Consider the following 13,615-nt stretch of genomic DNA (forward strand, 5'->3'; position numbering starts at 1 on the left):
CAAGACATTATTTACATGATCACAATTAGTGTCCAGCTTTTCAAATTTAAATAGCTGGCAGCAATTCAGGATTGTGGCACATAGTAAGGGGGTTTAATCTCCATAATGGCGGATGAAATATTGAGAAAGTTGAAAAAAATTGGCAACCTGACTTCATCAAACTGCTGGTTCCTATGATCTAGAAATATTCACCTGTGTGCTGGGTTGCTGCTTAGTAGTTAGCGGGGACTTTTTCTGGTCATTAGATTTCTATCTGCCGCAGCAAAGAATTGTGGCCACCGTTCTGATTATGTGTGCTGGTCATAGAAAGATACCTTCCAATATGGGGGCGAATACAAAGCTATGTGGAGTCTTTAATAGGCTCCATAAATCTAAGGGGCCTTTGCTGTTTGAATATAACTAGGAAAAACATGTATGTGTACTTATTTATTTATTTATTTATTTAAGGATTTTTATGCCGCCATTCAGCCAAAAAAGGCTCTCATGGCGGCTTACAAAAGTGTAAGTGTAGTAGTAAGTGTAGTTTGCAATATGCTTTCTAGGTGGAATTTTGCTGTGCTAGTTTTCTGTGCGAACGCCCAATTTTGTACGTGCGAATGACATGATGGCCCAATGAAATGTAACTACATTAAGTCTTATGCATGCGTTTCTGCTAACTTTCATTACACCAACTCAGTTTACCACACTGCACCACCTTGGACTATTATTTCATTGAAATGGCTTTCTCCTAGTGAAGTTTTCAGGTTTTTTGCAACGGTGAGTTAGGCAAAAAGCTAGTTGAGACTCAGGGCTATGTTTTCATGGTGGTCTTAAAATGTGCTGTGCTTTGTGCCTGTAGTACATGCGTTCTGCGAGGAACTGGTGCAGCCATTTGGTTATTGTGATTAAAGGGACCATGAGTCTAAAAAAGCAGGCCTGTATTTGTGAATTCCCTCGCTCTGGGTTGGCATTGTGTGAACAGGAGTGGCAGTATGCCTCCTCATTCTTGTTTGTCCCCGCCGTGTTACAAATGCATTTGCTGGAGCCAGGGATTTCATAACCTTGTTGCTCTTGTTAAGTCACTGTGCACATGTGTTAGTGTATACTTGTTGCTTTTTCTTCTATGCACAAAATCTGTCATACCGTGCTGACAGACAAAGTTTGAATAGAACTGGCAACATGAACATAGATTTTATTTTTATTTTTTTACACGTCCATGTAAAAAAGAGAAATAAAAGAGTATATTCATTCTTGAGGGATTTTGCCAGTGTGTCTTTGCAATTTGCAAAAAGGATCTTGAAGTTTACTGGCAGACTAGCTGCCCAGAATTTTACAGAAGAACAGGCCGTTCCTGGGCTGAACAATAGTGGTCCATGAGATAGGAAGTAAATGTTCACAATCAGTTGGTAGTTCATAGCTCATAATTTTGAGAACTGAGCTAATCATAGACACTAAGTAGTCAAAGAGCATCAATAGGAGTGTCACAAGCCAGAATGTCTGAACGTATCCTAAATTATTCTGGTGAGATACGGAATGGAGTCTCCTCTAGCTGGGGTTGTATCCCAGCACTGTTTCCAAACAAGGCTTTTATCCTGCAATCGCCTTGCCTCAAACGTGGAATTTTACAGGGGTTCCAAACACTATCATCTTCCACTTGTAGCCGTCCCGTGTTTTCCCACTCCTTCCATCTTTTTGTCTTACAAGAAAAAAAACGTTAAGAAAAAATTGAAATGGTGTTAAAATGTCTTTTGGTTGGTAGCACTAAGAGTCCTCCATCTGGAAGCACTCTTTAAGTGTGGTGCGTCTTCTTTGATTTTCTTACTGGATCAGCCTTAAGAGATCATAAGTATTTAAGTTCAGGTTTTGAACCAAAGTGTCAATAATTTATAGTTGTTGCTTATCTGTTAAATCTTCAGTTTTATGCAAACCTGGCTGACTTGGTAGCCAGTGTCCATGAAAACAATGAATCTGCACAATCCTTTAAGATTATTAAATGAAGTAGTCCTTGATCTCGCATGGGGCAGTTGCCAGCAACTTCCTCTTTGAAATTTGCACTAATTAATATGCAAATTAAACATTGGAAGGGGCAGGAAGAGGGGTGACCAGCTGAGATCGTATTGGCACGGTGTCCAGGTCTCCAGGGTTGTTGACACAAATGTGTGGCAGGGAAATAAGAGTTCTATTTATTTTTATTTATTTGAAACATTTCTTCCTCACAAGGCGGCTTACAACAATAAAATACATAAAACAGTTAAAATATTAAAAGCAATAAAAACAAACACAGTAACATAGCAATTGAAAACAATAAAAGCCAACAATAAAACCAGCAAGAACAACAATGGCAATAGCAGCAACAGCAATACTCATATCATGAGAAGGCCACAGTACAATAATATGTTTTCTTAAAAGCTTGCAAGGATGGTGCATGGCGAACCTCCAATGGGAGTTTGTTCCAAAGGTGTGGGGCCACTGCAGAGAAGGCCCTCTCTCATGTGATTACCCACCTAATTGCTCTCATAGGTGAGCAGATGAGAAGGGCCTCTCTTTCTGATCTTAAAGTGCGGGCAAGCTGCTATGGGTGAAGGTGGTCCTTGAAGTTACTTGGTCCCAAACCCTGAATATTTCAATATTTACACCGCTTTCCCCAAGCTTGTGCCTTCCCATGTTTTGAACTACAACTCCCATGGTCAAGAATTCTGGGAAATGTAGTTCAGAATATCTGGAGGGCACCAGGCTGCCTACCCCTGATTTGGAGGGTATCAAGTTAGGGAATGCTGCTATAGAATATATATAAAATATTTTGGTATACTTAGTACTGGGAAAGCTGCCTGATTCAGAAAGCATAGCTCTTTGACCGGATGTATATTTGATATTTATATTTATTTATTTATTATACCGCCCAATAGCCGAAGCTCTCTATGCCATCAAGACTGTCCCTTTCTGCTAAGCTAGTTTCAACATTAATTTATAGTATGTCTTGGTTTCTACATTTTTGTGTGTGGATCTGGAATTGCATATGCATGCAGACATACCAAAACTGCAACATGCAGAAAGCTGTACTGACAATAATAAAAACACAACATTGCTACTAAATATTAATCTTATTTCATTTATTACATTTTTATACTGCCCCATAGATGAAGATCTCTGGGTGGTTTACGAAAATTAAAAACCATTAAAAAATACATTATACAAAATGCAAAAAAGAAAGGCATTTACATAAAACCACAGACAACATAACTAGAACCATCAGATTTGCAAAAGTAACTCATCATTCTTTACTCCTCATCACCTAAATGCTTGTGTTACAGAGGACCAAATGTTTCTATTTGTCTGTTTACCACCCTTTTTCACTTCTTAATTGCTTGTTAGCATAAGCTTCCATATATGTATAAAAACATCTCAACACTTGGTATTGTGACAACTCCTTATGGTTAGGAATGTAATGTAACTAAGCCGAAATACATGGAGCTGGAATAATTGCATGTTCTTTCCTGTTTTCTCTTGTGTTGGTTTTTAAGCTTTTCTGGCTAGGGACCTATACCCTTATACTCCGGAAAGTTCTGTGAATGCTTATGGCACTATATTAATAAATAATGATGGTCTTATGCATAATAATGATGCCCATATGCCAGTTATTTGTGTGTCACAACTCTTATTGTTTTTGTTACAGGAATTGACTATAAGACCACAACAATCCTGTTAGATGGCAGAAGGGTGAAATTGGAGCTCTGGTAAGTTTGCATTGCTAAAATCTCCGAATGCATTGGAGTGGCTACCTGACCTGAGAGTGGAGAGAACTTGGATTCATGACGATGGTGTGCCTGTTCGCTTAGAAGTCGCTGCTTTAGTTATCTGGATATGTTCATAAATACCTGTGACAGATTTCTCACAAAGCAACGTTACCACAGCATGTGGAATAGGTTTCCTAATCCCTCCCTGTGTTCCATGGTCTGGTTTTCCAAGCAGTCCCTTCTTTTTCCATGTGCCATTGTCTTTGTTGCTAAAAATCACCTAAAAGCAATAACAAAACATAAACAGATAAAATATAACAACAATAACAAATCCTTGATCACAAGTTTACAATCTCAGGTGAAGATACATGAGGAAAAGGAAGGAAAGACGGTGGGGGAAGAGACATTAAGACCTGGTTAACACAACACACTAACCCACAATAGGTTATTGTGTTGTCTGAGTGCAGTGCGATTTCCGTAGGGTGGGTTGTCATGCTATCTGAATGCGACGTGTTTTCTGCAATTTGGCTTGTTAACCTTGCAGTGTGGTTTATTTTTCCTCAAGAGTGCCACTTTGCGAACCCAGGCTTGTTGTTAGGTTATTCAGTGTGGCTAATAAACCACACTGCATGGTTAACAAGCAGCCCTGCAGAAAATGCACTGCAATCAGACAATATGATAACCCTCTCTGCAGAAAACATGCTGTGTTGATCATGGGTGTCTTGTTTCTCTGGGCCGGTTTGATGTATTGCCATACATCTGACCCTATGGCTTGGGGGTAATGGTTCTTTCAATGTCTAGCCCTAGCCTTGTTGGCTCCTGCTTAACGTTCATTATAAGGACATTGATTTTTGGCCATTTTCTTCATGGGAGGGTGGTGTGTGAATGTTGAGTCACAAAGTCTCTGCTGTAATAACTTCCCACTATCTCCTATGAGGCAAAGTGTAGTTCCCAGCTAATGCTAGTTGCTGCCGCAGAGAAGACATGAGCTTCTGGTTTGTGCTATAAGCAGCTTGTATTATATGCTCCATAGACAATAATCTCAGTTTCAATGTAAAGAGTTTGCTAAAATAGGTCCCTGTGAATTATGCAGTAATGAGATCTGCGTGTGTGAACTGTTTAGAAACTTAAAGTTCCTCTGACTTCATTGCACAGAAAATCTGATCTCTCTGAGAAATCTGATATAGGGAAATAAGAGTGATGAGGCTTCCAGCTGCTTATTTTGTGCCGCTCCCAGGTCACTGAGCGCAGTGGGGCCCAAGGCACTGCAGCGTGCTCTGTGGCTAACCTGACCGCAGCTTGCACGTCAGTAGGCAGTTGCTCAGGTCAGCACAGCACTCTGCATAACATCGCAGATGTCTGGTGATGCCCCTTGGTGTGCGGTAACGTTTAAATAGATTCAAAGGCATGACTTAAACCTACCCAGGCTCTGAGGCAGCTGGTATCCTTAAGGCACCCTGCGTTTTGTTTACTACAGATCACGTTGTACGCCCTAAACACAGTTGTAAGAATCGCATGGTGTTCTGTTGGCCTTCGGAGTAGTCTTTGAATGTTGGACCCGAATGTGTCTTCTCCCGCCAGAAGCAGATGACTTGTTTTGATGCAGCTTTTTAAATAAAGAGCTGAGAACTCTCTGTACTGCTGGGCAGTACTGAAGGACTGCTTCCAACATTTTTGTTTTGTGTGTGTGTGTGTGTGTGTGTGTGTGTGTTTGGAGGGGGGGTGCATGGGTGAAGGGGAGACCACCACCTTGACCTATGCATTAAGACGGCCTTGCCAATAAGGCTTGGTTTTTTGTGCTGGTAATATTATTCTGAGCCCACATACCCTTGTATATCAATCATTTATGGCAAACATACGTCTGAAAGAGAATTCATTGTCCAATTAACAAAATATACTTTCTGCGCACCTGGAAGCAATTTGCATTTCTCATAGAGTAGTATGTAAATGTCTGTTGACCTTTATGGATTGTACAAAGTAGCTACTGCATTTTAAAAGGGAATATAGAGTCATATTCACAGCAACCTTGGTTTTTATTTAAAAAAAATGCACTTATATCTCACTTGTCTGCTCACAGTGGGCTTCCAAAGTAGCTTACAATAGTAGTAAACATTCACACATTTTAGAATATCAGAGTAATGAAGGCAAAGCATTACTAAACAAGTTAACACTCAAAGGTCCTCCAGATCAAAAAGGGTTTTGTTGTGCAGAGATGGTGCAGGAGGGAGGGGGCCAAGTGAGTTCCCAGAACAGTGGTTCTAAAGCCCAGGAGTGATGATGAGAAAAGCCCTCCATTTCCACCTGTCTAATCACCAAAGGCAGAATCAGGGCCATTCTCCTAGAATGGACAGGCTTATTGTGGGAGGATATGGTCTTCCCTGGTCTCAGACTGTTTTCTTCTGTAGGATGCTATGATTATTAAATAGAGAAAATATGGCTGAGCAGTAGTGACTTGGCCAAAGTCACCCAGTGAATCCATGGCAGAATCAGGATTTAAATCTTTGTCTCCCACATCTCTCGTTCTGCCTCATATTGGTGGTCCTATGGTTGAGTGAAGTCAAGTCCTAGCTCCAATATCAAGAAGACAGAAGATACAACAATAAGCACTTAATAAGCTCTTTTGTGACTCTACCCACCCATCTACATGTCCTCCAAATAGAATAGGAAGCGGGTATAGCTATGATAAGTTTGCCCACCAGGTATGTTTGCTGAAGGACTTCATCAGGATTTTACACACAGAACTTTTGCCACCTTTGAAACACTCAAAGGGAGGAAGGCCAAGGTTGAGCAGGCTCTAGAGATGTTTGCTGTAACCTTGGCACAGTTGAATCTTGCCAGCAAAAGCCTCTAGGAAGTGACGCAATATTGACCTGCATCCATTAATGGAGTGATGATGAGCTAAGATGTAGCTTGGAATGTAGATGCTCTGGGTTGATAACAGGGCTAGAAAATGGTTAGAAATTCTTTGAGGCTAACATCAAATCTCTGTGTCCCTGGGCAACTAAGTCATAATGGGATATGTTTTGTGCACACAATCAATTGGTTCTTAATAACATTAATTGTAAAATACTCCTGTGTATATTCTGCGGAAAAAACAGTTACGGCTTCTGTGCACAAGAATGGTGTGGACATGTCTGGGGCAGAAATAAAGAAGAGAAGCTAAAGCAGGCTTCCTAAGCATGGGGTGGGAGAGTACACAGCTTATGTGTACTTGATTTTTGTGAACCGCCCAGAGAGCTCCAGCTATTGGGCGGTATAGAAATGTAATAAATAAAATAAATACGCAAGTTTCTTGAAATCTTGCTCTGTATGAAGCACAACATCCTGGGGAAGAAATCAATCAGTCATAAGCAAGTGGAAGGTATCATCCTGAGTAGGATATGGTTCCAATTTTGACCAATGGGTCATCAAATGGAATAGATTTGTCATTGCCTCAAGAACCTGTGCGGGAAATGGAATGGTGAGGTCTGAATGCCTCCTATATTTTTATTTTTGTGTTTCAGGGATACATCTGGCCAGGGAAGGTTCTGTACCATTTTCCGATCCTATTCCAGAGGAGCTCAGGTAAGTACTGCCAGCAATGCTAGTTGGCTTCTGTTACTACTTTCCAGTGAAATAAATGTTTGTACAAAGTTGCCATTTGCTGTTTAATGTTGGGAAGTGGAAAAGACTTGGAGTCTGTGACTGTATTTTGGTGTGTTTCCCACAATGCATCCATATTCGTGTTTTGTATTATGAAACATTCATTTAATCAGAGTAGCAAGTAAGGTCTCACCAACCTATTTATATGGCCAGGTTTCATTTAGCACTCTCACTGTGACTTGTAAGTAAAAGAGGAGGGGAGGTGAAGGAGAACCTTCAGTGTTCAGTGCACAAAGTTGATTATCATATGATCAGAAACAGGCAAATACTTGTAAGTGGCATGCATTTTATAGTATAAGGTAGAAGTGAATTGCTTGAGCAGAAGGAAAAATGGAAGAATGAAGTGGGCTAAAACAAGTTAACAATTGGGAGCAGTTGCAGATAATAAGTCAGAATTGCTGACTTATCCCAGTTTATTGTGAATGAGCAGTGTGCCAGTATATGCAGTTTGTTTGCTCCCATTTCATGCAAGGGGGAAAACAAGCCAAAAATGGAAAGCTTGCTTTGACATCTGAATCCAGTTTCCTGGTATGTTGCTAAAGAAGCCAGGCTGATAAGCCAGAAACAAACTAGTGTTTGCTGTTGGCTCACACATCCCGGCTTGTTTGGAGGCAAAAAACCAGAAGCCCAGGTTTGGACATAATGCAAAGCTTTCTGTTTCTGGTTTGTTTTATCTGCTCACTGCTTGTTTACAGTAAACCAGGATAAGCCAACAATGTTGGCTTATTGTTACTTGCAGACGTGGCCGTTGAAAAAGTGAGCGAACTTTTAAAAGACTGGAAACTTAAACTCTGTGGATCTTTTAAGGTGACACGAAACAACTGGTTCATAAATTACACAAAAGCAGGGGGAAATGTTGGAAGTGAAGAGATTTGTGTCACCTTTCTGCTTTTGTTGTCACATAGGAAGTGGGACTTGCTGATGGTCACCTATGAAATGATTATGAGCTCTAGATAAATGAGCTCTTATTTTTAATCCCTGGTAAATTAGAAAGTCAATACAGATTCCAGAAGAGTTTCTCTAACACTGTCTGCCAGTTTGTTGAAATGACATGTCTTGCCATCTAAGATTCTAACTGATCCTTAGATGTATTTTGTTGACCTTTCTAAGAGAATTATGAATGTTCACTTAATGGCAATCACTAAGAGGTTTGAAGGCTAAGCCCCTTTCCCTCACACACCCCTTGGTCATGATGAATTTTAGTCAAAACACTCCGAGGATAGTATAACACAATCAGGCAGTTCATGTAGGTAAAATGTGACTCAAAAATGAAGTGCTTGTTGAATTGAACTCTGAATTCAGTGCCCAGTATCCAGAATTCTGATGCTGCCTATCCAGCTCCTGTGGTCACACTAACAATTGATGAGGGATGCTAAGCTCACAGCTGAAGGGATCTGCACATCATGCATGTGCAGTCCAGGTGCAAGTGGGCAGGTACTCCAATTTGCTCCCAGTTTCTATTGGTAGTGTGTCTGTGAACTGCTGAAGTGCATGGAGGACAATTAGCCTTCTTCCTCTTGGTAGGGAACATATTGAGAGAGCTTCTAAAGCTGCACACCCTGTAGATCGGTGGTGGCACCCTGCCTGGCAAGTTGGCCACAAGTCAAGTCCAAAGGAGAAGTACTGTACTACTAATGTGCTGTAATATATTTGAAACACCTCTGTGCTTTGTGGTGGTGATCCTGCCTCTAGTCTCCTGAGCTTGGCGATAGTGTAGATCTGCTTCTTAATAGTGCAAAGCCCGTGTCGCGTAGCCCTGCTCCTTTCCCATGTTTTTGCCCCTCAGCCCCTTCGCCACAGAGGGGCTCATGCAAATGTGGCTCATGCATAGTGAATCCCCCCCTCTGAAATTTGCATGCAGCCTGGCCCCTCCCTCATGTGCCCCAATTGGCTGCCTCCTTTTCCTTCCCCCTCCCCACTGGTGATGACAGCCTAACCACGTGGCTTGGGCAGGGCCCACCTTCATGCCACACTGAGCAGGGCTGTCCATCTTCCTTCTGGTGGAGGGTCTGTCCTGCCTATCTGGTCTGGAGGAAATGAATTGGTTTTAAAGCTTAAGCTTTGAACTCTTTCAACGTTTCAAAATTTTCTGCCCCTCTACACTGCTCGAGTTTCCATTTCGAACAAAAATGAGCAAAATCGATCTGCTAAATCTCTAAAATAAGCCTTACGCTACCATATTAGATGCAATAGCCCAGATGACCGATGCTGCTGTCCAGGTATGTCGCAAGCTATCATTGCCATGCCACTCATATCTCCCATGCAGCAGGTTGGTCTTCCATGTGCTAGATTCCTAAAGAACAGCTCTCTACATCTGCACCTTGCTCTCCTTCTGGGCAAGTTTATTCGGGTTGTGATAGGCAATACCACACCCACATGACAAGGATGAGGCCACTCAACTCTTGCCCTCAAAGTGGTACAACGTTTCAACTTTGGGGAAACCATAGGCAAAGAGAATGCAGTGTGCTCATTCTGTTACATGTGTCGTGGATACCCTAAATGGTTTCTCTAAAGTTCAGTGCATGCCCCAAATCCACCAGTCTTGGCCCTAGTAGCTGATTGCAAACATCTCTGGTTTTGCTACAAGCAGAGCATAAGCTTTTCCAGCAGATTTCTTTTCCACATGCACTCCTGCCAAAATAAATAAATAAATCTCAGGAAGCTGTGCAAGTCACTGCATTGCCCATAGGTGTGACTCGACAATGGTGTATTAGTTCGAGTTGACAGTCTTTAACAGCATACCGTTGCATGCAAGCAACCTCCACCAGCTTTTTAAAAACTTGATACTCATTAGTTAAGTGTTTTATTCCACACAGGGAATCCTCTTGGTGTATGACATCACCAATCGCTGGTCTTTTGACGGAATAGACCGGTGGATCAAGGAAATAGATGAGGTAAGAATGGCGAAGATCACACTGGACTGCCATGAAACTGAGCTTTTTTGTTGTTTTAATGTCCATCTACAACAAATCTAGTCATGATGTAGTAAACTCTTGGTTTCCTGCTAGAACGTTGCTTATTGTTGAAGCTGATCTTGCCAACTAGGTGCTGTTACAGCAAGCTGCAAGCTGAAATGCTTCTATCTTAAAACCTGGCATTACGATGAAGCAGCAAAGCAAAATGGGAGGTTTGACACTGTCAGGAATGTGGGTTTCCAAAGAAACATGTTTATATCCAAAAGGGCAGTAAGTCCTCCCCTGATGAGGAAAGGATTCCAGTTCCTGCTTGAAAAATGGAGAACCTTCAGCTATCCATGCTGCAGACCTAGTTTTCATTGAGGTGGTAAATCCATGTCTGGGCCGTCCCACATCAGACTACAGCTAGGGGCTTACATGAGTGAATGCTCCTCCATACCTGCACTAAGAAAACTGACTTGTCAGGGTGAAGGCCAGATTGCATTCCTTCTCCACAGTGCACCAATATTTTGTATGCAGGGGCATAAACATATTTTTAATATGGTGGAGCAAACTCTCATTTAAGCCCTAACGTGCAGTCTGAAGTGGCACAATTCAGAAACTGTTTGCTACCTCCAAAAGAACAAGGCCTAAAACAGTTGACAGGTTTTAGGAATGGTGTCTATTTGCCAAGCCTTAAGAGGAAAGGATGCAAGTAGTTTCCCCCAAATGAGAGTGTGGAAGGGATGGAAACAGTGGCTAGACATCAGGACTTGCCTTAATTGCAAGCCAAGCCAGCTTCTAGCCTGCAATTCCTTCTTGAGTAACTTCAGCTTCCTAGATTGGGCTCTGGGTAGAGTCAAGATAAGGGCACTGAACATAGCCCGAGGCACTGCTGGTCCCTTTTTCTGCACAGGTGAGGGGACAAACGTGTTAGGACATGAGTTCAGATTGGCATAGAAATGCAAATGTTCTTAAAGATGTGCTGTGTTCTCTTAAAGCATGCCCCTGGTGTGCCTCGCATCTTGGTTGGCAACCGGCTTCATCTGGCCTTCAAGCGGCAGGTGCCGACGGAGCAGGCCCGATCCTATGCGGAGAAAAATTGCATGACCTTTTTTGAGGTCAGCCCGTTGTGCAACTTTAATGTGATTGAGTCTTTCACGGAGCTGTCTCGTATTGTGCTGATGAGGCATGGCATGGAGAAGATCTGGAGGCCCAACAGAGGTGAGTGAGCTCCTGTTCCCGCCGTGTAAAAGGCAGGTATAGATGTGCCAGCTATTCATCAGTTTTCTAGGATTTTGGGGCCAGGGCACATGGCATTCTCACTGTTGTTCCTTGAATGCAGATATAGAAGCTTGCTCCAACATAATGGGTGATTTCTATCATGAAAGTTACTGTGAGTCAATTTGCTCCTGTTAGTACAAGCATCTCTCACCTTTGCAAAAACAGTGCAAAACATCTGAAACAGCCTTTCATTAATATTGGAGGTAAAAACGGAGTCCCATATTTCTTGGGCCTTCTGCCCTAATCAGTAGCTATTGGTTCTTTCCCACTCTTTCCACCCTCCACCGATTCCTGTGAATTGCTTGAAATTGCTTTATGCTGTTCTCCTAGAGTTGGCTCCAATCTAAAATCTTGATTTGGGGCTCTCCACTTCAGAGCAGTTGACTGTCTTGTATATTGATATGAAACAGGTTACAGTAGTTTCTTGCATACATCTGAGCAAATTGGGCTAATCTATATAGCTCCCAGGACTGTGAAAATAGGCTTGAAAGTGCGTGGGTGTCACTTAACAAAATCCTAGGAGCAGGTCAGGGTATGAATTAGCTTTCAAGGATGCTGAATTAATGACATTGCATATCTTCGTTAGAAAATGAACCATGTCAGATTTTTATAGTGACTTTGGCAACCGCATTTGGACAATCATGTCCTGGCTTAACAAGCTGAGAGGTGAACGAGTCTTTTGACCGTGCAGACAGTACTTTCACGCAAGCATCTTAATAAACCAGGGAGTCTACAATTTAACTATTATTTTTCTGTTTCATCTGAATTGGGAAATTATGGCTAAAAGATTCAAAATGGGGAGTGGGGGGACCATAGTTAGAAAACTATGTTTCAGGTGAAATGGGAAACTATAGTTAATAGAAGATTTCTTGGAAGGTGGCTGTCTGTCTGTTTTTGGCTCCCCCCAATATGGCTGGAGCAAAGGGGCTGCATGTATGGCCAAAAGATCAAGATACAATCATCTGAACTCTCCCAATAACTTGTTAATTTTCAATTTTTCAACTGATATTCACATTTTCTTCTGGGTAAAAAAACACTTCAGACATGGGTGTCATCTGTCCAGCATCTTCCACAATGGAGAACTGGTGCAAAAAAATCCTTCTTCTGAATTCTCTTTACATTTTTATTGTGTAATGGTGTTATTATTTCCTGGGCTGGTTTCCTGTTTGTGATGTATTGAAAAGAACGTTTATTGTTTGGCTGACTTTATATTGGGCAATATGCTCTCCAAATCGGTTTGTGCTTGCCTTATTAACTTGCTCTTGTTTTGCCAGAGTTTGTGCTTTTGTCTTCATTGTTTTGTACCTCTTCATGTCTGTGCTATACCTTCCACCTGAGATTCTGCTCCAGTAGTTTTAAATTATTTCCTGCAGTGATTTGACTATCCCAACTCCCTCTTAAGTTATAGTTTTGGCTTCCACTTAAGCTGATTGTGCCGTGTTGTTGTTGTTTACATTTCTATACCGCCCCATAGCTGAAGCTCTCTGGGCGGTTTACATAAGATTACATAAGATTTGTTGTTCTCCAGCACTTATGAGACCTCCATCTTCCCCCATGATGGGTTTGAGACTTCTGATATTAGCATCGAATCGCCTCCCTGTCATTTTGAGGACATTTTTTTTATTGTGGTTCTTTGGTATTCCTAAAATAGTTGCAATTCATTTCTGCGTTTGTCAAGTTCTACCCTGTCCTTAAGGATCTGAAACATTATCCCATTTCGAAGGAATGAATCGTCCTGAAGGAGATGCTCCCTAGCTCCTTTCACTGAGAAATCTGTTTAAAATTTGCCCTGTGACCTTTTTGATGTTAAGCACCACTGGCTTCCTTGCATTGCAGTTCTAGTGGAGCCTGTCTCCTCCTTTATGCAGGCCAACATCTCTCGAAATGTTCCCCAGTGCCATCAACACTTAAATCCTTCCTCCCTAACCCACGTCTCCAGTTCTTGCTGGGCCTTCCACGTGGAACATGGAACCACTTTGGTTTTGTTTTGAAAATGCTACCTTGACAGTCCTGGCAGGAGCTGCTGCAGATGTCACAGCTGTCAGCTTCATTGGGGAAATTGTAACTGGCCCTCTGCTTCTT

At 41.9% G+C, this 13,615-nt stretch overlaps 1 protein-coding gene across 2 annotated transcripts in view; it reads left to right on the top strand.

Moving 5' to 3' along the window:
- The window catches only part of RAB40C (RAB40C, member RAS oncogene family), a 41,840-nt gene that overhangs the window by 20,572 nt on the left and 7,653 nt on the right, over positions 1 to 13,615 (top strand). For both annotated transcript variants that reach the window (XM_063142993.1, XM_063142992.1), the window contains exons 3-6: positions 3,653 to 3,713; positions 7,217 to 7,277; positions 10,172 to 10,249; positions 11,251 to 11,473. In XM_063142993.1, coding sequence (XP_062999063.1) covers positions 3,653 to 3,713; positions 7,217 to 7,277; positions 10,172 to 10,249; positions 11,251 to 11,473 — 423 coding nt within the window. The remainder of the gene's footprint in view (positions 1 to 3,652; positions 3,714 to 7,216; positions 7,278 to 10,171; positions 10,250 to 11,250; positions 11,474 to 13,615) is intronic.

The sequence above is a fragment of the Elgaria multicarinata genome, chromosome 17 (assembly GCF_023053635.1).
Source record: "Elgaria multicarinata webbii isolate HBS135686 ecotype San Diego chromosome 17, rElgMul1.1.pri, whole genome shotgun sequence".
Taxonomy (NCBI): domain Eukaryota; kingdom Metazoa; phylum Chordata; class Lepidosauria; order Squamata; family Anguidae; genus Elgaria; species Elgaria multicarinata.